General features: G+C 41.0%; 1 protein-coding gene across 3 annotated transcripts in view; it reads right to left on the bottom strand.

Annotated features, from left to right (window-relative positions):
• LOC141049368 (sodium channel protein type 2 subunit alpha-like) overlaps nt 1–22,671 on the bottom strand; it is a 263,234-nt gene that overhangs the window by 116,772 nt on the left and 123,791 nt on the right. For all 3 annotated transcript variants that reach the window (XM_073545767.1, XM_073545765.1, XM_073545766.1), the window contains 2 exons: nt 13,299–13,362; nt 10,327–10,468 (listed from right to left, as the gene is read on the bottom strand). In XM_073545767.1, the coding sequence (XP_073401868.1) occupies nt 10,327–10,468; nt 13,299–13,362 (206 nt within the window). The remainder of the gene's footprint in view (nt 1–10,326; nt 10,469–13,298; nt 13,363–22,671) is intronic.

The raw sequence follows: 22,671 nt of genomic DNA, 5'->3' as shown, positions 1-22,671 counted from the left end.
ACAGTTATTTCGAGTTTTATACACCACCATAATGTAACACTACCCACGTTAAACTCTATGGATGACTAATTGAACCCAGAAAAAATTTTGAACTTTTTTTGAAGTTTTATATATCAACGTGATAGAACACTTACCATGTTAAACTCTATGGATGACTAATTCAAACCAGAAACATTTGTGAACTTTTTTTTTGAGTTTTGTATACCACCGTAATGTAGCACACTAAGCACGTTATACTGTATGGATGACTATATACTCAATTTTTCACCCCCCTAATAAAATGTGGTCACGTGCAGCAGCTTTATATTTAGTCTGCCAAGCCCTAAGCCCTGCCTAGAGGCTGTATTCTGCCACTCTCCCTGCTCCTGCAACTGTCCATAGGCTAAATACAGAACATATCTGAAACATACAGCAAAGCACAGAATTAGCCCTTAGAATGACTGTTAGTATGATCGTTCAGCATCAGCACAAGTTTCAATACTAGAGGACTCTGATTAGTTAAACTGTGCACACACAGGCCTGGATAACTGCTCTTTCCCATCAATCACAATTGTCCCTGAACCATGCAATATATGGGAGGGACATGGAGGTAATGGAGAGGCCCTTTCATTTCTCGTTTTGGAGGTTGTAAAACAAAATGGTAGACAGGGCGATTGGAATAGATTGATCTTACAGAAGGAGACACGCTGGATCTTTAAAATGGAGTCCATGGCCCCGAGGGGATTGAATGATCGACTAACATACGGTTGCTTCATTTGAAGAGTGGAGGATAAGATGATTCTATATAGTATATTTTGCCTCATTTTTATAAATACAGAAGAGCCTTGAGCCCATCATAGGTCTATGAGATGATCTGTGGAAACCTGTGGGCCTTTTTTATCTGGCCCCTTATGAATTATCATTTTTTGTTTTACCATACAGAATTGGTTTAGAAATGTGAGAAATAGGTTTTGCTTTAAAACCCCTCCCCCTGTTTTCAATACCATTGGTGGGGGAATGATTGGAATACAGTGGTATTATCTTTATAGGCATATAACACCCCATATGGTGATGTTATCTCTTTACATAATAACACTTGGGTTTGCTATGAATTATAGAATATCCATATTATTATCTTTTACATTATAGAATATCCAATATACTTGGGGTTGTTATGAATTATAGAATATCCATATTATTATCTATTATATTCTAGAATGTCCAATATGTTTGGGATTATTTACCATCTAGGGTCTGTGATATAAAGTGTCATTATGTGCGAGGATCCATACTGTAGAACTGAATTCCCCCCCCCCTTGTGTGTTTTGCTCGGGGGTCAGGGTAGTATTGGGGGTTAACTATTTATTTTTAATTTTTTTGCTTTGCGCATGTGTGATGAAAATATGTAGTTCTCAGCCGTGATCTGGGTTATCAGGGTGGTCGGTATCAAACTGTGTTTAATACATCAATATTGAACCCCCTTTTATGCAGGATGTTATTTTTTGTGGCACAGAGCGCACTGCTTTAGGTTCCACCCTCACTATAGTACTGAAAGGGTAGGTATGACAATATGATGATGTTCCCATCACTTGTGAAATACTCCCCGAGCATGCGCTGTCTGATTGATGGGCGTGTATCAGTGGCCCGACATAAGGGGCGGTTTCTAGCGGCCTCCTGTTACAGGCGCAGTGTTATTAATGACCGCGCGATACTGGTGATGGTGCAAGCATGCGTAGATGCGCTGCTACAGGCGCGGTGTTATTCACGACCGCGCGATACTAGTGAAATCTCGCGGGATACTGTTGAAGTCCCGAGCATGCGCAGATGCGCTGTTACAGGCGCGGTGTTATCTATGACCGCGCGATACTAGTATAATCCCGAGCATGCGCAGAATGGCCACGGGAGGAATACTGGTGGCCTCATATAGGCATAAGGGGAGTGCCTGTTATGACACCTCGGGACATGCGCAGAGGGGTGTGTGAGGTAATCATACAGGCGCTGCGTCTGCAAACAGGAAGTGAAGGGGGCTTAATTGAAAAGCCTCTAGCGTCTGTATTGTGGAGCAGGCGCAGTATAGGATATGGGGACATGAACTGGAGAATGGTACTGAGGGATTTTTACTCTGGAACAGTGTGTGCATGGCGTGGGAACTATAAAAAACCGGTGGAAATCACATTCCTATTGATACCTGCAACCAGGCGCCATATCTGATGTTCAATATGAGCATATAAAAAAATCATTATGCGCCTCTTGAGGAACTCCCTGGATGGGAGGGAAACGCATTGAGGCGAGGCGAGATAAGATTGAAGTCAGCAATAAGCTAAGTTTTCTTTGATATATATATTTGCTGATCTGTAATGTGGGCATCATGCAATATAAGGGAATATGGCAATAAGATTAGCATTTTGATATGTGCATAGACATATGGGAGCGATGGTGAATTAATTTTTTACTGTATCTTTGATGCTTCTATGATTATTAGCCCCTTTGTGTATTAAGGGATAGCATTTGGGAGCTTATTGTCTTCATTCATGATGACCCCTATTTGGGCATTTGAGAGGAATATGATTTAAGTGGTCAAACTGTCCATTACTTAATTGCCCCATTTTCCCTATGATTTGATTTATGGTACGAGACATAGGGTTAGTGAGGGATAGTCGACGTGGTGCGGGGGCACCATATTAAAGTAGGGTGAAAAAGCTCCGCTGGTAGGCAGGGATTGATTTAAATAGGGAATCTAAGCCAAATTCCCTGTTTTTTTCCCCACAAAGTAAATAAGCCTGCTTATCGGTTACTGGTTGCATACCCCTCACCCTCGTCATTTAGATTTCTGTTGGTTTGGGATGGTTTATGGTTATTGGAATTAGATGTATAGGACTGTTATTATTGTTTGTGACCACCATCTTTTGTCCTATTGGTATTTACTTTTGCCCTGAAGAGTAGCAATTAATAGGGTGGATTAGGGATAGCCATCGTGGAGCGGGAGCGCCATTTGCGATTCAAGAGGGTGCCAACCTCCGCTGTTAGGCAGGGGAAAGTTAAGGGCCATACAGGGGCAATTAGGCCACCTATCCCCTTATCCTATTCATCTGTGTGATTAGAGTTCTAATTTGGATCAGCAAATACTTTGCGTGGTGTTTTTCGTGTGTTTATGGTTTTAACGTTCAATAATAAAGCATATTTTTAGGATTAGTATTTTGTTTATGAGCAGTTTTGTGACTAATTCAGTTTCTGATATAATTTTTCTGAGCTAATATACATTAAACTCTATGGATGACTAATTCAATCCAGAAAAAAAGAAAATAATTTTTTTTTAGTTTTAAGGTACTGTCACACTTAGCGATGTACCAGCGATCCCGACCAGCGATATGACGCGGTCAGGATCGCTGGTACATCGCTAAGTGGTCGCTAGTGAGCTGCCACACAGGCAGATCTCACTAGCGACATCGCTGGGGACGGGGGTCGCTACTTACCTGTCACACCAGGCGATCCTGCGTCCTCCCGCCCGGCTCCACGCATCGCTCGTCGTCACAGCAGGAAGCGCCGCAGGAAGCTGATGACGAGAAGCGGTCCTGGACGTTCTCGCGCGATCAGCGATAACCAGCGGGGGAGCGGTCGGAGGTAAGTATCAGACACAGCGATATCGCTAGCAATATCGCTATAATGTCACAAGTTATAGCGATATTGCTAGCGATATCTCTTAGTGTGACATGCCCTTTATTTATCACTGTAAATTAGCACTAACCATGTTAAACTATATGGATGACTAATTCAATTCAGAAACTTTTTTAAACTCTTTTTTTTAAATTTTATATGCCACCGTAATGTAACACCAAGCATGTTAAACTCTTAAATGAATTCAGAAAGCATTTTTAAATTATTTTTGTAGTTTTATTTATAACCATAAAGTAACATTAACCACGTTAAACAGTATGGATGAATAATTGAATAAAAAAAAAAATTAAACTGGTTTTTGGAGTTTTTCATACCACCGTAATGTAACATTAAGCTCGTTAATCTCTATGGATGACTAATTCAATCCCAAAACAGCTGAACTTGTTTTGGAGTATTATGTACCACGGTTATGTAACACTAATACTAACCATGTTAAACTGTATGGATGACAAATTAAAGAAAAAAAATCGAACAGTTATTTGGAGTTTTATACACCACCATAATGTAACACTACCCACGTTAAACTCTATGGATGACTAATTGAACCCATAAAAAATTTTGAACTTTTTTTGGAGTTTTATATATCAACGTGATAGAACACTTACCATGTTAAACTCTATGGATGACTAATTCAAACCAGAAACATTTGTGAACTTTTTTTTTGAGTTTTGTATACCACTAGAGTTGAGCGATACCGTCCGATACTTCAAAGTATCGGATCGGAATGGATCGGCCGATCTTTAAAAAAAGTATCGGTATCGCCGATTCCGATACCGGAAGTCCCATTCAAGTCTATGGGACTTCCGGTATCGGAATAAGAAAAATCCTGTTTTTCCCTTGTACAGCCTCTCTGGGGTCTGTACGGGCCTTTCGGGGGGCTGTGCCGGCCTGCCAGGGGGTCTGTGCAGGCTCCGGTGGTCTGTGCCGGCCTGCCGGGGGGCTGTGCAGGCTCCGGTGGGCTGTGCCGGCCTGCCGGGGGGCTGTGCAGGCTCCGGGGGGCTGTGCCGGCCTGCCGGGGGGCTGTGCCGGCCTGCCGGGGGGCTGTGCAGGCTTCGGGGGTCTGTGCAGGCATCGTCCGATGGGACTACAAGTCCCATCGGGCGATGCCTGCTACCATGACAGTGATTGACACATTAGCCAATGATGGGACAGTAGTAGTCCCATCATCCGGCTAATGTGTTGAATGTAAAAAAAAAAAAAAAAAATTACATGCTACATACATGCTACATACATACAACATGCATACTACATACATGCTACATTCATACTACATACATACTACATACATACTACATATATACTACATGCATGCAACATGCATACTACATATATACTACATGCAACATACATACTACATATATACTACATGCAACATACATACTACATATATACTACATGCATGCAACATGCATACTACATATATACTACATGCTACATACATACTACATATATACTACATACATACTGCATGCTACATACATACTACATGCTACATACATACCACATACATACTACATACATACTACATGCTACATATATACTACATATATACTACATGCTACATACATACTACATATATGCTACATACATACTACATACATACTACATGCTACATACATACTACATATATACTACATACATACTACATACATACTACATGCATGCTACATACATACTACATGCTACATACATACTACATATATACTACATGCATGCTACATACATACTACATGCTACATACATACTACATATATACTACATGCATGCTACATACATACTACATGCTACATACATACTACATATATACTACATGCATGCTACATACATACTACATGCTACATACATACTACATATATACTACATACATACTACATACATACTACATGCATGCTACATACATACTACATGCTACATACATACCACATATATACTACATACATACTACATACAATACATTCATACAATACATACATAGACATACAGTATATATAACATAGAGTAACATACTTACCAATACTTGTCACATTGTTCCCCGAAGCCATTGTCTTTTACGGAATAAATATTAACATAACAAACCACAAAAATACTCACCCACGATCCGAAGCAGTCCACGAGTGTGTCCCACGACGATCTTGGGTAGAGAACTGCAGCATCAGCTGTTGCTGCCGTTCTCTACGGGCTGCAGGAATCCAATGACGGAAGGTAGGTATCCTTCCGCACTGTATTCCTCCGCCACTTAAAAAAAAAAAAGTCCCTAGTCTCACTTTATGCCATTGCTGCGTGGGAATTTTTTTTAACATTTAACACATTAGCCGGATGATGGGACTACTACTGTCCCATCATTGGCTAATGTGTCAATCACTGTCATGGTAGCAGGCATCGCCAGATGGGACTTGTAGTCCCATCGGACGATGCTTGCACAGACCCCCGGACATCAGCACAGCCCCCCGGCAGGCCGACACAGCCCCCCGGCAGGCCGGTACAGACCCCCACAGGGTGCACAGACCACCGGCAGGCCGGCACAGCCCCCCGGCAGGCCGGTACAGACCCCCACAGGGTGCACAGACCACCGGCAGGCCGGCACAGCCCCCCGGCAGGCCGGTACAGACCCCGGGCAGTCCACACAGCCCCCCGGCAGGCCGGCAGAGACCCCCGGAAGGCCCGAAATGACGGCGCATCATGATGCGCACACACCGCGCATCATGATGACGTCAACTTTGAACTTCCGATTCCGATGCCGACTTCCGATATTGAATAAATATCGGAAGTCGGTATCGGAATTCCGATACAGCAAGTATCGGCCGATACCCGATACTTGCGGTATCGGAATGCTCAACACTATATACCACCGTAATGTAGCACACTAAGCACGTTATACTGTATGGATGACTATATACTCAATTTTTCACCCCCCTAGAAAAAATGTGGTCACGTGCAGCAGCTATATATTTAGTCTGCCAAGCCCTAAGCCCTGCCTAGAGGCTGTATTCTGCCACTCTCCCTGCTCCTGCAACTGTCCGTAGGCTAAATACAGAACGTATCTGATACAAACAGCAAAGCACAGAATTAGCCCTTAGAATGACTGTTAGGCTGGGCTCACACGTAACGGAACTCTCGCGGAAATTACCGCGAGAATTACGGAATTCCATTCCACGGGAAAATCGTATTTAAATTCCCGTGATTTTCCCATGGAAAACTAGCATTTTGCAAGCGTAATTAGCTTGCAGAATTGCTAGCGTTTTCCAAGCGATCTGTAGCATCGCTTGGAGAACTGATTGACTGGTTGGTCACACTCGTCAAACTTAGTGTTTGACGAGTGAGACCAACTTTTTACTATTGAGGCCGCCTATGCGGCCTCAATAGTAAAAAGATAGGATGTAAAAAATAATAAAAAAAAATATTGTTATTCTCACGTTCCGACGTCCCGCGCTGCCTTCCTGCCTCTCTCCACCCTCCCGTCCCGGTCCCAGTAATCCTTTGCGCGAATTACCACAATGACGTCCGTTCTCGCGGGATCGCGACGTCTCGCTGTCATTTGCGATGACGTCGCGCGAATGACCGCGGGACTTCGCGATCCCACGAGAACGGACGTCATCACTCGCAAAGGCTTACTGGGAGCAGGAGCATAGAGAGAGGCGGGAAGGCTGCGCGGGATGTTGGAAGGTGAGAATAACAATATTTTTATTTAAATTCTATTTTTTACAGGGATATGGTACCCAAAGCCCGGAGGACAGTCTCCTCTCCTCCGGACCGTGGGTACCATCCGCAAATGTTCTGCTTACTTTTCGCATGGTGGGCACAGCCACATGCGGAAAGTAAGCAGAACAATGCATTCCTATGGGTGCGGGATCGCTGTGATTCCGCGAAATTAATGAGCATGCTGCGTTTTTTACCCGTGAAGCGATTCCGCCGCAGTAAAAACCGCAGCATTAGCACAGCATTGTGGAATCCCATAGGAATGCATGGGATGCTTATTTTTCGCGTTTTCGAGGCAAAATCGCGCGGTTAAAACCGCCACGGAAACGCAAAAAAAACGCCACGTGTGAACTCAGCCTTAGTATGATCGTTCAGCATCAGCACAAGTATCAATACTAGAGGACTCTGATTAGTTAAACTGTGCACACCCAGGCCTGGATAACTGCTCTTTCCCAGCAATCACAATTGTCCCTGAACCATGCAATGGCTTCAGTGTGCCAAGCATTGGTGCGCCTGTCTTTTAATAGCCTCTGATGAGTTAATGCTGCCAGCCAATCACAGTAATGCCTCTATCAAGATGGCTACAGTATTTTAGTGACTGGCAGGCAATCCCTGCATGTTTTTTGGCTGTGTAATAGGCGCCAAACATGTGGGGCGGGGAATCAAGCTTCACATTTGAGCACCAGATCGAGTGGTATCTGAGTATCTCCGAGCACGTTCGTTCATCACTAGTAAGGACATAAAAAAGCTAATGAATTACCTATAATATATAGATATACAGTTAGGTCCAGATATATTTAGACAGAGACGACATTTTTCTAATTGTAGTTCTAGACATTACCACAATGAATTTTAAACAAAACAATTCAGATGCAGTTGAAGTTCAGACTTTCAGCTTTCATTTGAGGGTATCCACATTAAAATTGGATGAAGGGTGTAGGAGTTTCAGCTCCTTAACATGTGCCACCCTGTTTTTAAAGGGACCAAAAGTAATTGGACAGATTAAATAATTGTAAATAAAATGTTCATTTCTAGTACTTGGTTGAAAACCCTTTGTTGGCAATGACTGCCTGAAGTCTTGAACTCATGGACATCACCAGACGCTGTGTTTCCTCCTTTTTGATGCTCTGCCAGGCCTTCACTGCGGTGGTTTTCAGTTGCTGTTTGCTTGTGGGCCTTTCTGTCTGAAGTTTAGTCTTTAACAAGTGAAATGCATGCTCAATTGGGTTGAGATCAGGTGACTGACTTGGCCATTCAAGAATATTCCACTTCTTTGCTTTAATAAACTCCTGGGTTGCTTTGGCTTTATGTTTTGGGTCATTGTCCGTCTGTAGTATGAAACGACGACCAATCAGTTTGGCTGCATTTGGCTGGATCTGAGCACACAGTATGGCTCTGAACACCTCAGAATTCATTTGGCTGCTTCTGTCCTGTGTCACATCAGCAATAAACACTAGTGACCCAGTGCCACTGGCAGCCATGCATGCCCAACCATCACACTGCCTCTGCCGTGTTTTACAGATGATGTGGTATGCTTTGGATCATGAGCTGTACCACGCCTTCACCATACTTTTCTCTTTCCATCATTCTGGTAGAGGTTGATCTTGGTTTCATCTGTCCAAAAAATGTTCTTCCTGAACTGTGCTGGCTTTTTTAGATGTTTTTTAGCAAAGTCCAGTCTAGCCTTTTGATTCTTGATGCTTATGAGTGGCTTGCACCGTGCAGTGAACCCTCTGTATTTACTTTCATGCAGTCTTCTCTTTATGGTAGATTTGGATATTGATACGCCTACCTCCTGGAGAGTGTTGTTCACTTGGTTGGCTGTTGTGAAGGGGTTTCTCTTCACCATGGAGATTATTCTGCGATCATCCACCACTGTTGTCTTCCGTGGGCGCCCAGGTCTTTTTGCATTGATGAGTTCACCAGTGCTTTCTTTCTCAGGATGTAACAAACTGTAGATTTTGCCACTCCTAATGTTGTAGCAATTTCTCAGATGGATTTTTTCTGTTTTTGCAGCTTAAGGATGGCTTGTTTCACCTGTATGGAGAGCTCCTTTGACCGCTTGTTTCCTTCACAGCAAAACCTTCCAAATGCAAGCACCACACCTCAAATCAACTCCAGGCCTTTTATCTGCTTAATTGAGAATGACATAATGAAGGGATTGCCCACACCTATGCATGAAATAGCCTTGGAGTCAATTGTCCAATTACTTTTGGTCCCTTTAAAAACAGGGAGGCACATGTTAAGGAGATGAAAACCGCTGGCAAATCCGCAGATAAACCGCAGGTCACTTTACCTGCGGTTTTACCTGCAAATCCACGCTGAAAAGTCCGCAGGTGAATCCGCAGCGTGTGCACTCACCCTAAGAGGTTAAGGGCCAATGTTTATCTCCAAAGCAGCAAGGAGCTTCTGACATAGCAGAACCATTGGACTGCAAAGGGCCCAAATCCTGTTCTTGCGCAGTGGTTCTTTTCTGATTGTGTGCACCACTGATACAAACTGTAGCCATTCTATGGCTGAGATTGTAAAAGGAGTTGTCCAACTTCTAGGACAATTTTTATTTTACTAAAATGCATGCATTTGAAGCTAAAAATCATTTTTGTAATTGGTTTTCATTAAAATTTTTTGCATGGGTTGCATTGTCTATTGATGGCTGGAGAATGAGTTAACTGATAATCTGTCAATCATCCCACCATCATGGTCTGATGCGGAGTTTGTAATTATTTTGTCTATTTTTTTCTGAACTGCTCTCAGTTGATTTATGACCACAGACAACATCAAGATTGAATGTGTAAGAAAACAAAAAGTACCGTATCTAAAAGCCAAACACTGTGGATAAGGCGTGCCCACAATTCCACAGCGGTTTTGAAGCACTATGGCAAGGAAGTTGCCGCCATGTGTGAATGCTGCCTAACAACCTTGATCATGATATATTATAACAGTCAGTAAAGCGCAGTATTCATATCCATACCATACCTTCATATACAGGTGTTCCCAGGCGTCCTGAGTCATCAGTCGAAAGAGAGATAAAAATGCCCAGCCAAAAGTGTCAAAGCTTGTATATCCGTAGTTAGGGTTCCTTCCGACCTTCAAACACGTATACGATTCCGGGCACTGACTAAATGAAATGATATATCGTGCTGTATTATAAGTCTGATGTATAGTAAAATAATAAAGTAAATCACTGAATGGTGAAAAAATCTGCATCAGCAAAAACTGCAGTTCCGCTCATGAACTACAGATGGCAACGTACCTGACATTTACTAAATCATAAAACTGGCACAAGTGACGCAGAGCGGAGGTTGTCATGGGTAATACTGTAGATCTAGACTTGTCAGTCGTTACAACTCTTCCTGCTGCATAAAGTTTAGGTTTTTTGCTCAAGGACATATTATTGCACTTGTTACAATAAGAAAAATTGCATTTTTAAAGGAACCTGTCAGCAGTATTGTGCCCAGTAACCTACAGACAGTGTCAGATCAACGCCGTTATACTGATTACAATGATACCCTGGTTGGTAAAATCCGTCTTGTGGTTGTTGTTTAATCTTTATTTTCAGTTTTTAGTTAATGATCTCCTCGTGCTCTGGGGCGGCCTGTGGGGGGTCTTCATGTGGTGCTCTGATTAGGTATTCATAATGAAGACTGCTGACAGGTCACTGATCCCTCACTGACCTGCCCCCTAGTTTACATTATTATTATATACAGTATCTTGGGAAAAATACCGGCCGTGGCAACGCACCTGCTCTGCAGCATAATCGCATGTGTAATGTGTTTAAAATAAATTTCTTTGCTGTTCTTCTGATATTCCTAAAAAAAAAAATTCTGTTTGAAAATGGCGCCGCCCGTGCCTGCTCAGTTGCAGCGATGCCATCTTGGAGGAGGAAAAATGTTTCTCTCTAGTAAGATGGCGCCGCCGGCACCTTCGCCTTAGCCACTTTCGGATCACTGATAGCTGCTACTGTGCAGGTGCAGACGGCGCCATTTTCAAATGGATTTTTTAATGTAATATCAGGAGAACAGCAAAGAAATTCATTATAGGCACATTACACATGCGATTATGCTGCAACGCAGGTGCCACCGCTGGCGCCTGCCTGCAGAAGGGTTTTTTTTTCCCCCCAAGAGATATAATATTCATTATGTAAATTAGGGGGCCGGTGTCACAGTGTGGGAAAGACTAAGTGCAACATGAAGGGATGAGAGGAAGGGAGTCCAACATTAGAGAAGGGTAGTGTGAGGATGCCTAGGTAGCTCTAACGTTATCCTGTCTGCCCTAAATGTCTCTATATAGGTTCTGCACCTATTGCCGAGCAGGAACCTAATCCATGCCTGACCCTGGCAATAAGTCCTGCTTAGAGAAGGACGGGATAAACACTAGTCAATCCCCACTACAACTAAAGACAGATGGGGAAAGACCAACAAGGGGAACACTTATCTTGAGTAGACTCAGAGATGTAACACAGACGTCCTCTGGTAACACCAAGGAGGAAGATAGCGACTGCTATAGCTCCAAGCCTCAACAAGGGGAAATGGAAATATCACCGGCAACTTCCAGCAGCAGGCTGGGAGTCTATAAACACCCAGTCCATGTGTGTCAATTAGAGCCATAGAAAGGTTTCCACTCAGTTATAGTGTCAGAAGGGTTAAGAATGTGTCTGCAAAGCAAACGCAGAGACCTTGTGCAGCTAGATGCAGTGCGACTGTCTGCAGCTTCTGACACACTTGTGACAGCAGGTCACTGAGTGTGTCAGGGATCGGTGTCAGGGATCGGTGACCTGTCAGCAGTCTTCATTATGAATACCTAATCAGAGCACCACGTGAAGACTCCCCGTCCCAACAGGCCGCCCTGGAGCACGAGCATATCATCATTAACTCAAAACAGAAAGAGTTTACACAATAACCACAAGACGGCTCTCACCAACCAAAGTATCATTTAAATCAGCACAACGGCGCTGATCTGACACTGTCTATAGGTTACTGTGCACTATCCTGCTGACAGGTTCCCTTTAAGGTAAGAACAGAAGCTGACAATTTAAACACATGGATCCTTGTAGATTATTTTCAGTGGCTTGGTAACTGGGATCACATCAATTGCAATCTGCAACCCCCCCTGCTCTGTGAGTGATATCGCTAGCACATACGCCAGCCCACCGGACAAACTCATAGTCACTAACGTTTCTGGAAATGTTTAAAGTGAATCTTTCACAAAGTTTTTGGTACGTAATCTGAGAGCAGCATGGTGTAGGGGCTGAAATCCTGATTCCTGTGATGTATCACTTACTGGTATGCTTAATGCAGTTTTGATAAAATCCCTGTTTTTTTCTGCTGCACATTTAACAGATCTCTGAATGCTGAGCTCTCTAAACCCCGCCAACAAGGATTAGCAGCTTTCTGTGTACACTCTGCATAGGCAGAAATCTGCCAATCTGTGGTGGGGGTATAGTCTGTGTGCAGTGTTTGTGTGTACAGTGTAAGCTGTGTTTATATGTGCAGTATAAACTGTGATTGTGTGTGCACAGTATAAGCTGTATTGGTGTGTACAGTGTATCCTGTGATAATGTGTGTTCAGTTTATGCTGTGATTATGTGTGTACAGTATATGCTGTGGTTATGTGTGTACAGTATATGCTGTGATCATGTGTGTACAGTATATAGTGTCATTATTTTCTCAGACGATCATATGGCATGACTCACTCTTTTTTGTCTGATTTTTGCACAGTTAAAGAAAGGATTTTCAATTTGTTATTGGCTTGGAGGAGGGGGTCGAAGATAAAATTGAGCTATTGCCCAGGCGTGAGTAGCTTCACCTCTATTAGATAAACCTATTCAAATATGGAGTTGTTTACCAATTGGCTAATAACCAACCACTGGATTACGGGATTATCGGACACTGCCTAAACTTATCTCTTAAATCACAAAAGGCAGTTTATTAATTACCGTATGCACTTACCCAGCATCTGAGCTGTTACCACAAAGCAAAGCGTCCTTCTCACCTTTCTCTCTGTAAATAACACCTGCAAAATAGTGAACAAACGTACAACTAAGCAGTTACACAAGGGCTGGATATCCAAATCGAGATTCCCCCTTTAAACACATTTTACGAGGCAGAGTACATAGTTGACCACTTTGGATCTCCCCTCCCTACATTTTTGGAATTCTCGAGTTAAGGTGATGGAAGGAGGTCCTGTTGCTGTATACCTGCTACATCTTTGTTATTGAGGGGCAAACATGATTTAAATGCTATGGATACCTTTGGGGGTATTTTTTTTTAAATGCATATATTTTGGACTAAAACTCCTTTTTACTATTTTTTTCTATGAAAAACGTTTCACAGATTGCCTTCTACAGTCTATTTCTATTGCTGGCTGCAAATGTCTGAGAACTTGTCAATGAGAGCAGTCCGATGGGGAGTGCGTAACTTTTTTATCAGTCTTTTTCTGAGCTTCTCCCAGCTGATTTATAAACACATAAAGATTTAGCTCTGTTTTGATGTAATCTGTGGTCATAAACAATAATTAAGTAGATGGAAGACGTAAAATTAAGGGCGGACATATCATTGCTGCAATTTGTGCAGACACACAGGGGCCCAAGAGGTAAGGGAGCCATTACCATCTCCAAAGTACAGCTCTGGCAAAAATTAAGAGACCACCACATCAAAACCCTGTCATGGGCATCCCATTCTCCAGACCTGAACCCCATTGAAAACCTCTGGAATGTAATCAAGAGTTTAATGGTTAGTCACAAGCCATCAAACAAAGAAAAACTGCTTAAATTTTTGCGCCAGAAGCAGTGTGAAAGACTGGTGGAAAGCATGCCAAGACGCATGAAAGCTGAGATTAAAAATCATGGTTATTCCACAAAATATTAATTTCTGAACTCTTCCTGAGTTAAAGCATTAGTATTGTTGTTTCTAATTGATTATGAACTTGTTTTCTTTGCATTATTTGAGGTCTGAAAGCACTGTTTCTTTTTTTTAATTTTGACCATTTCTCCTATTCAGAATAAAAATACAAAATGTATTGCTTGGAAATTCGGAGACATGTTGTCAGAAGTTTGTAGATTAAGAGAACAATTTACATTTTACGCAAAAATATACCTATAAAGAGAAAAATCAGGCAAAGTGAACATTTGAAAATGGTTTCTTAATTTTTGCCAGAGCCGTAAATGAAATTGTGTATTATTATGAGCTATTAGACTGCAAAGGGCCCATATATTGTTCTTGCCCAGGGGCCCTTATTTGTCTTTGTCTGCCAGTGTGTCAAAATAACATCCATATGAATTGTAGGACCAACTAGAGGGGATTTGGACAGGTCAGAGGACAACCTGTGTGTTCTTAAACCTTTCTATCATTGCTGACAATTTTCTTTTTCAGCCACTTGTCCTACAATAACTTTTCTGTGAAACTGAACCATATAGTCTTGCCCATTTTTCCAGTTTTTATCACATAAACTTCAAAAATTTACTGTTCAATTTGTGCCAAATATATCTTACCCCTTGATTGTATTCTGTTGTAATTAGACAATACTCCAAGTTATTAACTTTATCTCTCTATGGTTTAACGTAATGGCTGGAGAAGAGCTTAAAAGTTCAGGTTTCTTAACAGATACTTAGTGTCCTGTGCTAAAGTTCGAACACGGACTTCTCCCGGATGTCCGTTTCAATGTTCTGAGTTCTGGGGGAAGTCCAGGAGGAGAGAGAGAAAGAGAGAGAGACTTTTCCAGCTCCAAACTTCAGGTGCTCATTTTTTTCAATGGGGTTCGGGTTCTGGTTCAAGTTTGGGTACAGTTCTGGTACCCGAACCAAACGTTGGACTAAAGTTCAGGTTGGGTACAAGAACCCAAACCTCCACAGGTCCGCTCATCCTTAGTTATGGGTGATTCATGTATTTTATTTTTATATATCTGGAGAAAGTTTTCCGTTTTAATGAGACCCTTTGAGACAGGAGTCTGGCATTGCTTGGTTCCAATCTGTTTGGTAGTAGGTGGCAATAACTTGTGGAGGACTCTCCTCTCCAAAAAAAACAGAGGTTGATAATTGACCAAGTCCAAGAGTTTTTTAAAAATAGATAAAAACAAATGACGGCCCTACTGTCCTGAGTGGCAGAACCTGGCACCAATCTTTGTCTCTAGCGTCTATGTACGCCATTAAATCTAGGGTTGGAAATATATCAGAATGCCCAACTAGAGTTATCTGCAGGTTCTCCCTGGCATGAGAACCATCGCTGCCTGCTCTCTGAGAGATGACTTGACTCTTGATGAGACAAGCATGAACTAATGTGCGTCATTTAGCTGAAGATACAGATGTACAACATTGAAACAATTTGTATGTGAACGCAACATTTTACAATGTAATTTAATCAATGCTATCATTACAGCTTCAGGCTTGAAAGACACATTAGATTAACATCACTCATAGAACTGGAACAAAAGTGCAATCTATTGTTGTAGGCTTAACGTCTAAAATATCTGCAAGGAAATCATTAAGTATACAAACTGGTTATTTTATTTTATTCATGTATTTATATAAATGGGGCTTTTAACTGTTGCATTCAAAAAGGTTGTCCACTTAAGACAATCGATTTTTGACAGAAGGATCCCAATGTCGAGCTGATTAGAGGGTGTCCTGCCACTGCCCCTCTCATCGATCTGCTGTAAACTATAGGTGAAACCCGGCAGCAAATATATAGTCTGCTAAAATGATAAAAAGTTATACATAGTGTTTACTGAAACATATGGATGTCAGCAGGGGTGTAACTAACATTCATTGGACTCCACAGCAAAGTGAGATGGGATTCCAAAGAAATGGAACTGCTGCATGAGTAGGAAAAAATAATTGCTTTGATTATATCAATAAACCTATATAGTAGTGCCAAATAGTAGAAAGTCACCAATGTGTTATCCCCTACAAAAAGATGCAGTGTTTCTGTACCTGTGCCTGCCCCCTGCCCCTAAAACAGCTGCTATGGCAGGTACAGCCATAGTTATACCCATTGGTGTCAGTGTGATGTACGGACAAGACAAGTTCTCCAGAGCAAGAAAATATTTTTTCATTTTCAGTCAGTTAAATCTCTTTTTTTGGCTACCACTAGTCTCCACCACCGGTCTGGTCCTTGCCTCATGTTCCATGATTCCGCCGCTCGTGATGGAATCTTTAGTCCTGTTGCGCTGTGCTGGACTTCTGGCTGTCATTGCACCCCTGGTAGGGTTCTGTGGAAGCTCATGGGAGGTCAGTGATCGTGCAGGTGCAGAACCCTCTCAGGAAACATGACACCTGGAAGTCTGGCAGAGTGGACTGAAGATTCCATCGCGAGCAGCTGGAGATCGGAAGGTGCAGCAAGGACCAGACGTGTGAAGGTGAGTAGCACAGTGACCGGAGAGGTGAGTATAATGATTTTTTAATTTTTTTTTACATTTTAATGGCTCATTATCATTCAGATATGGTGGCATATTGCTGAATTTGCACAGAAGCGAATTACAATTCATCTCTAGTGCTCAAATTTTTAAGTCATGCTGTTACAAGAAGTTCAAGGGGCTCACTGGGTGAGGTGGATTCTTTAAGCCCACGGTCCATGTGGGCACATGAATTACAGGCGTCGATGCAGCAGGTTGTACTAGAGGGACTGAAAACTGTAGTAGACACTGAAAACTGTGGGTAGACAGTTGGAATACTGGAAACCACAGGCAGGAGGAGGACCTCAGGAAACCCGAAGGCAGGCAAGTGGAGTGCAGGAAACCACAGACAAGCAGAAGACATCAGGAAACTGCAGGCAAGCAGAGGATGCCAGGAAACTGCAGGCAAACAGAGGATGCCAGGAAATTGCAGACAAACAGAGGATGTCAGGAAATTGCAGGCAAGCAGAGGATGCTAGGAAGCAGCAGACAAATAGAGGATACCAGGAACCCGCAGGCAAAGTAGGTGGAGTACAGGAAATCACAGGCTCGCGGAGGGCATCAGGAAACTGCACGCAACCAGGTGAAGTGCAGGAAATGACAGGCAGAAAGAGAACATCAGGAAAGCATGTGGAATGCAGAAAACCATAGGTAGATAGCAAATAACATGTCGCAGTAATGGGAAAGTCAGCAACCAAGGAAGCCGCACACAGCCAGGAAGATGTTCTGAAAACCAGAAGCGGACACAGAGTAGAGGTCCAGGAGACCCACGGACAGATAGCTAACAGGACTCCAAAGTCACTAGAAGCCGCAGACAAGTAGGTAGAGGTGTCAGAAGCTACTGGTCTACAGAAGACAACCTGCAGCGTGCAGCCAGGTTGCTGTGCACACACAAACTGCAAGTCTAGTCTAAGATTCAATACCAAGGCCCAGGTATGTGTCTTAGAAACCCTTAAATAGGGCAAGACAAGTCATCAGATGGAAGCATGCCAGGTCACCTGCAAAGCCAGACATGAAGCACCAGAGAGGTCAGTGGACAGGGGCAGATGGAGCAGAGCCCAGACCAGGGACGTGTGTAACACACACCCTCCCTCGTGACACAAGTACACATCACCTGATCTGCTTCATCCAAAAAGCATTCAAGTTTTTACAACTCGGAGGTGCAAAATATGCCGAAAGATGATTTGACCAAAATCCTCACTTGCCTAATAATTGTGCACACAGTGCAGTGTCAGCACATGGGTAAGAGCTGGGGCGCACCTACCATGGGAAAATACTAAAACCCTATGTTTCACTTTTGTCTATACCTATGGTAGATTAACCCTATGTTTCATTAACCCTATGTTAAAACCCTATGTTTCACTGATTAACCCTATGTTTCTTTAACCCTGTTTCATTTTTGTCCATACCTATGCCTATGGTAGATATTTTAGTCGTATTCATCTATACCTATGCCTATTTTAGATTATTTTTACCGTTTCATTTTCTTAATTTAGTTTTCCTTTCCACTTCACTCTATTTGAAGCAGAATAACCAATTTATTTACTTATGTATTTATTTGGCATAAAGTTGCTATACATGAATGTAGGGGTTAACTTTTTTGGAAGGAGAATAACGGTTTTAAGCTCCGTTTTTTTTATTGGAATAAGTTCAAATTAGTACAACAAGGTTATCTTCCCAGTTTCATCAAGATCTTTTTAGGGATTCAGTCTTTATGTGCCGCCATATTCTTCCATACCTATGCCTAGTGTGTTATCATGGTTGGAAGCAGAATAACGGTTTTAAGCTCCGGTTTTATTATTGGAATAAGTTCATATTAGTACAACAAGGTTATCTTCCCAGTTTCATTAAGATCTTTTTAGGGATTCAGTCTTTATGTGCCGCCATATTCTGCCATACCTATGCTTAGTGTGTTATCATGGTTGGAAGCAGAATAACGGTTTTAAGCTCCGTTTTTTTTATTGGAATAAGTTCATATTAGTACAACAAGGTTATCTTCCCAGTTTCATCAAGATCTTTGTAGGGATTCAGTGTTTATGTGCCGCCATATTCTTCCATACCTATGCCTAGTGTGTTTTCATGGTTTGAAGCAGAATAACGGTTTTAAGCTCTGTTTTTTTTATTGGAATAAGTTCATATTAGTACAACAAGGTTATCTTCCCAGTTTCATCAAGATCTTTTTAGGGATTCAGTCTTTATTTGAATTATAAAGTTGCTATATAGGAATGTATGGGTGTTCAACTTTCTTCCCAAAATAATGTCTGCTAATGGTAACCAGATCTTCCATCTAAATATAGCACAGTAAATGTTATCTGTCCTCGATCTAGCTTACCATATACAATACTACAATAATCTGTCCCTAAATCACTAATTTTAAAACATGTAACTAACTGTCCGTCGCTGAACTATTCTCCTAAAGCGTATTCAGATTGAAGACATGTTAGGAGAATGAATGCCCGAGGATGCACGTGCACGCGCATTCTGGCAACTGTTCAGTTGCACTTTGGCCCAGAAGAGGAGCTTTGTGGGTCGACAGGAGGGTAAGTAAGAAGTTTTCTTATTTTAAACAGGTCCTAATGGGTTAAGGGGGTCAGGGGGTTCTAGAAAAAAAAACTTCAAACATGATAGTTACTCTTTCATATGGTTTTGTCAAGTATTCGTAATCCATTCAGTTGTGTAAATGTTAACTTAAATATTTCTCCCAAATAAAATAGTTTTATGTAACTTAGACTTGATGCTATGTTTTGATTTGTTTTAAATAAGGTTAGGTCAATATTCGTAATCTGTTCAGTCATTTCTGTAATGAAAATACTTTTATGTAACTTATACTTCATCATCTAATCTAGGATTCAGCCTTCATTTCAAATCTACAGTAACATATATGTGACTTGTGTTAACAACAGACAGCTTAATATCGCCTCATAAGGGCTCGTTCACACAGGCAGCGTTTGCACGTTTTTTTCAGCGCTGAAAAAACGAGCCTATTGTTGTCAATGGGCTAGTGCAGACACTGCGCTTTTTCTGCGCATCAAACGGATGCGCAGAAAAAAGCGACAGCATGTCCATTTTTTCCGTGCAGAATGGACTGCCGCCGCCTATTTGAATGACTGTGTGCGCTTAAAACCAGCGACACAGTAATTCAGCGTGCGCTTCTTATGCGCATGCGCATAAAAAGCGCATGCACATAACGGAGCCGAAACGGCCAGTGTGAGTGAGCCTTTCATTTTTTTTTAAATAAAGTAAACTGTATATTTTATTTTATCAGTAAACTGAGATCAGAGAGATTATATAAATTAAGAAAACCATTTAAAAAAAACTGCCATTGCCATAGTCTTGTGTGAAAATCAAACAAACAAACAAACACAAGGGCTTTAAGGCAAAATTTTTCGATAAATATCTACTTAGGGATTCACGGTTTATTTGAAACGTAAAGTTATTATATAGGAATGTATGAATTAACATTATTGAAAACAGAATTACATTTTTAAGCTCTGTTTTTCTTGTTGGAAAAAGTTCATATTAATGACAAACGCATTTTCAGAGTTGCATCAAGATCTTCTTAGGGATTCAGTGTTTATTTGAAATATAAAGTTACTATATAGAAATGCATGGGTTTGCCTTGTTGAAAACACAATTACAGTTTTAACCTCTGCTAATTTATTTTTAAATAGAGTCAAGTGGAAAGGGAAAATACATTAAAAAAATCCAACTGTAAAAAAAACTACCATAGGCATAGGTATGGCAGAATATGGCGGCACATAAAGACTGAATCCCTAAAAAGATCTTAGAGAAACTGGGAAGATAACCTTGTTGTACTAATATGAACTTATTCCAATAAAAAAATGGAGCTTAAAACCGCTATTCTGCTTCCAACCATGATAACACACTAGGCATAGGTATGGCAGCATATGGCGGCACATAAAGACTGAATCCCTAAAAAGATCTTGATGAAACTTTGAAGATAACCTTGTTGTACTAATATGAAATTATTCCAATAAAAAAAAGGCTTAAAACCGTTATTCAGTTACCAACCATGATAACACACTAGGCATAGGTATAGAAGAATATGGCGGCAGATAAAGACTGAATCCCTAAAAAGATCTTGATGAAACTTGGAAGATAACCTTGTTGTACTAATATGAACTTATTCCAATAAAAAAAAGGAGCTTAAAACCGTTATTCTGTTTCCAACCATGATAACACACTAGGCATAGGTATGGCAGAATATGGCGGCAGATAAAGACTGAATCCCTAAAAAGATCTTGATGAAACTTGGAAGATAACCTTGTTGTACTAATATGAACTTATTCCAATAAAAAAAATGGAGCTTAAAACCGTTATTCAGTTTCCAACCATGATAACACACTAGGCATAGGTATGGAAGAATATGGCGCATAAAGACTGAATCCCTAAAAAGATCTTGATGAAACTTGGAAGATAACCTTGTTGTACTAATTTGAACTTATTCCAATAAAAAAACCAGAGCTTAAAACCATTATTCTGCTTCCAACCATGATAACACACTAGGCATAGGTATGGCAGAATATGGCGGCACATAAAGACTCAATCCCTAAAAAGATCTTGATGAAACTTGGAAGATAACCTTGTTGTACTAATATGAACTTATTCCAAATTCCAATAAAAAAATGGAGCTTAAAACTGTTATTCAGTTTCCAACCATGATAACACACTAGGCATAGGTATGGCAGAATATGGTGGCACATAAAGACTGAATCCCTAAAAAGATCTTGATGTAACTTGGAAGATAACCTTGTTGTACTAATATGAACTTATTCCAATAAAAAAAACGGAGCTTAAACCCGCTATTCTGCTTCCAACCATGTTAACACACTAGGCATAGGTATGGCAGAATATGGCGGCACATAAAGACTGAATCCTTAAAAAGATGTTGATGAAACTTTGAAGATAACCTTGTTGTACTAATATGAACTTATTCCAATAAAAAAACCAGAGCTTAAAACCGCTATTCTGCTTCCAACCATGATAACACACTAGGCATAGGTATGGTAGAATATGGCGGCACATAAAGACTGAATCCTTAAAAAGATCTTGATGAAACTTTGAAGATAACCTTGTTGTACTAATATGAACTTATTACAATAAAAAAAACGGAGCTTAAAACCGTTATTCTGCTTCCAACCATGATAACACACTAGGCATAGTTATGGCAGAATATCGCGGCACATAAAGACTGAATTCCTACAAAGATCTTGATGAAACTTGGAAGATAACCTTGTTGTACTAATATGAAATTATTCCAATAAAAAAAACGGAGCTTAAAACCGTTATTCTGTTTCCAACCATGATAACACACTAGGCATAGGTATGGCAGAATATGGCGGCACATAAAGACTGAATCCCTAAAAAGATCTTGATGAAACTTGGAAGATAACCTTGTTGTACTAATATGAACTTATTCCAATAAAAAAAACGGAGCTTAAAACCGTTATTCAGTTTCCAACCATGATAACACACTAGGCATAGGTATTTCAGAATATGGCGGCACATAAAGACTGAATCCCTAAAAAGATCTTGATGAGACTGGGAAGATAACCTTGTTGTACTAATATGAACTTATTTCAATTAAAAAATGGAGCTTAAAACCGTTATTCTGCTTCCAACCATGATAACACACTAGGCATAGGTGTGGCAGAATATGGCGGCACATGAAGACTGAATCCCTAAAAAGATCTTGATGAAACTGGGAAGATAACCTTGTTGTACTAATATGAACTTATTCCAATAAAAATACTGGAGCTTAAGACTGTTATTCTGTTTCCAAAAAAATTAACCACTTCATTCATGTATAGCAACTTTATGTCAAATAAATACATAAGTAAATAAATTGGTTACTCTGCTTCAAATAGAGTGAAGTGGGAAGGAAAACTAAATTAACAAAATGAAATGGTGAAA

The sequence above is a fragment of the Dendrobates tinctorius genome, unplaced genomic scaffold (assembly GCF_039654945.1).
Source record: "Dendrobates tinctorius isolate UK_male_01 unplaced genomic scaffold, ASM3965494v1 ptg000143l, whole genome shotgun sequence".
In the NCBI taxonomy this organism is placed as follows: Eukaryota; Metazoa; Chordata; class Amphibia; order Anura; family Dendrobatidae; genus Dendrobates; species Dendrobates tinctorius.
The sequence above is the reverse complement of the archived record's forward strand: the minus strand, read 5'-3'. Positions and strand labels throughout refer to the sequence as shown.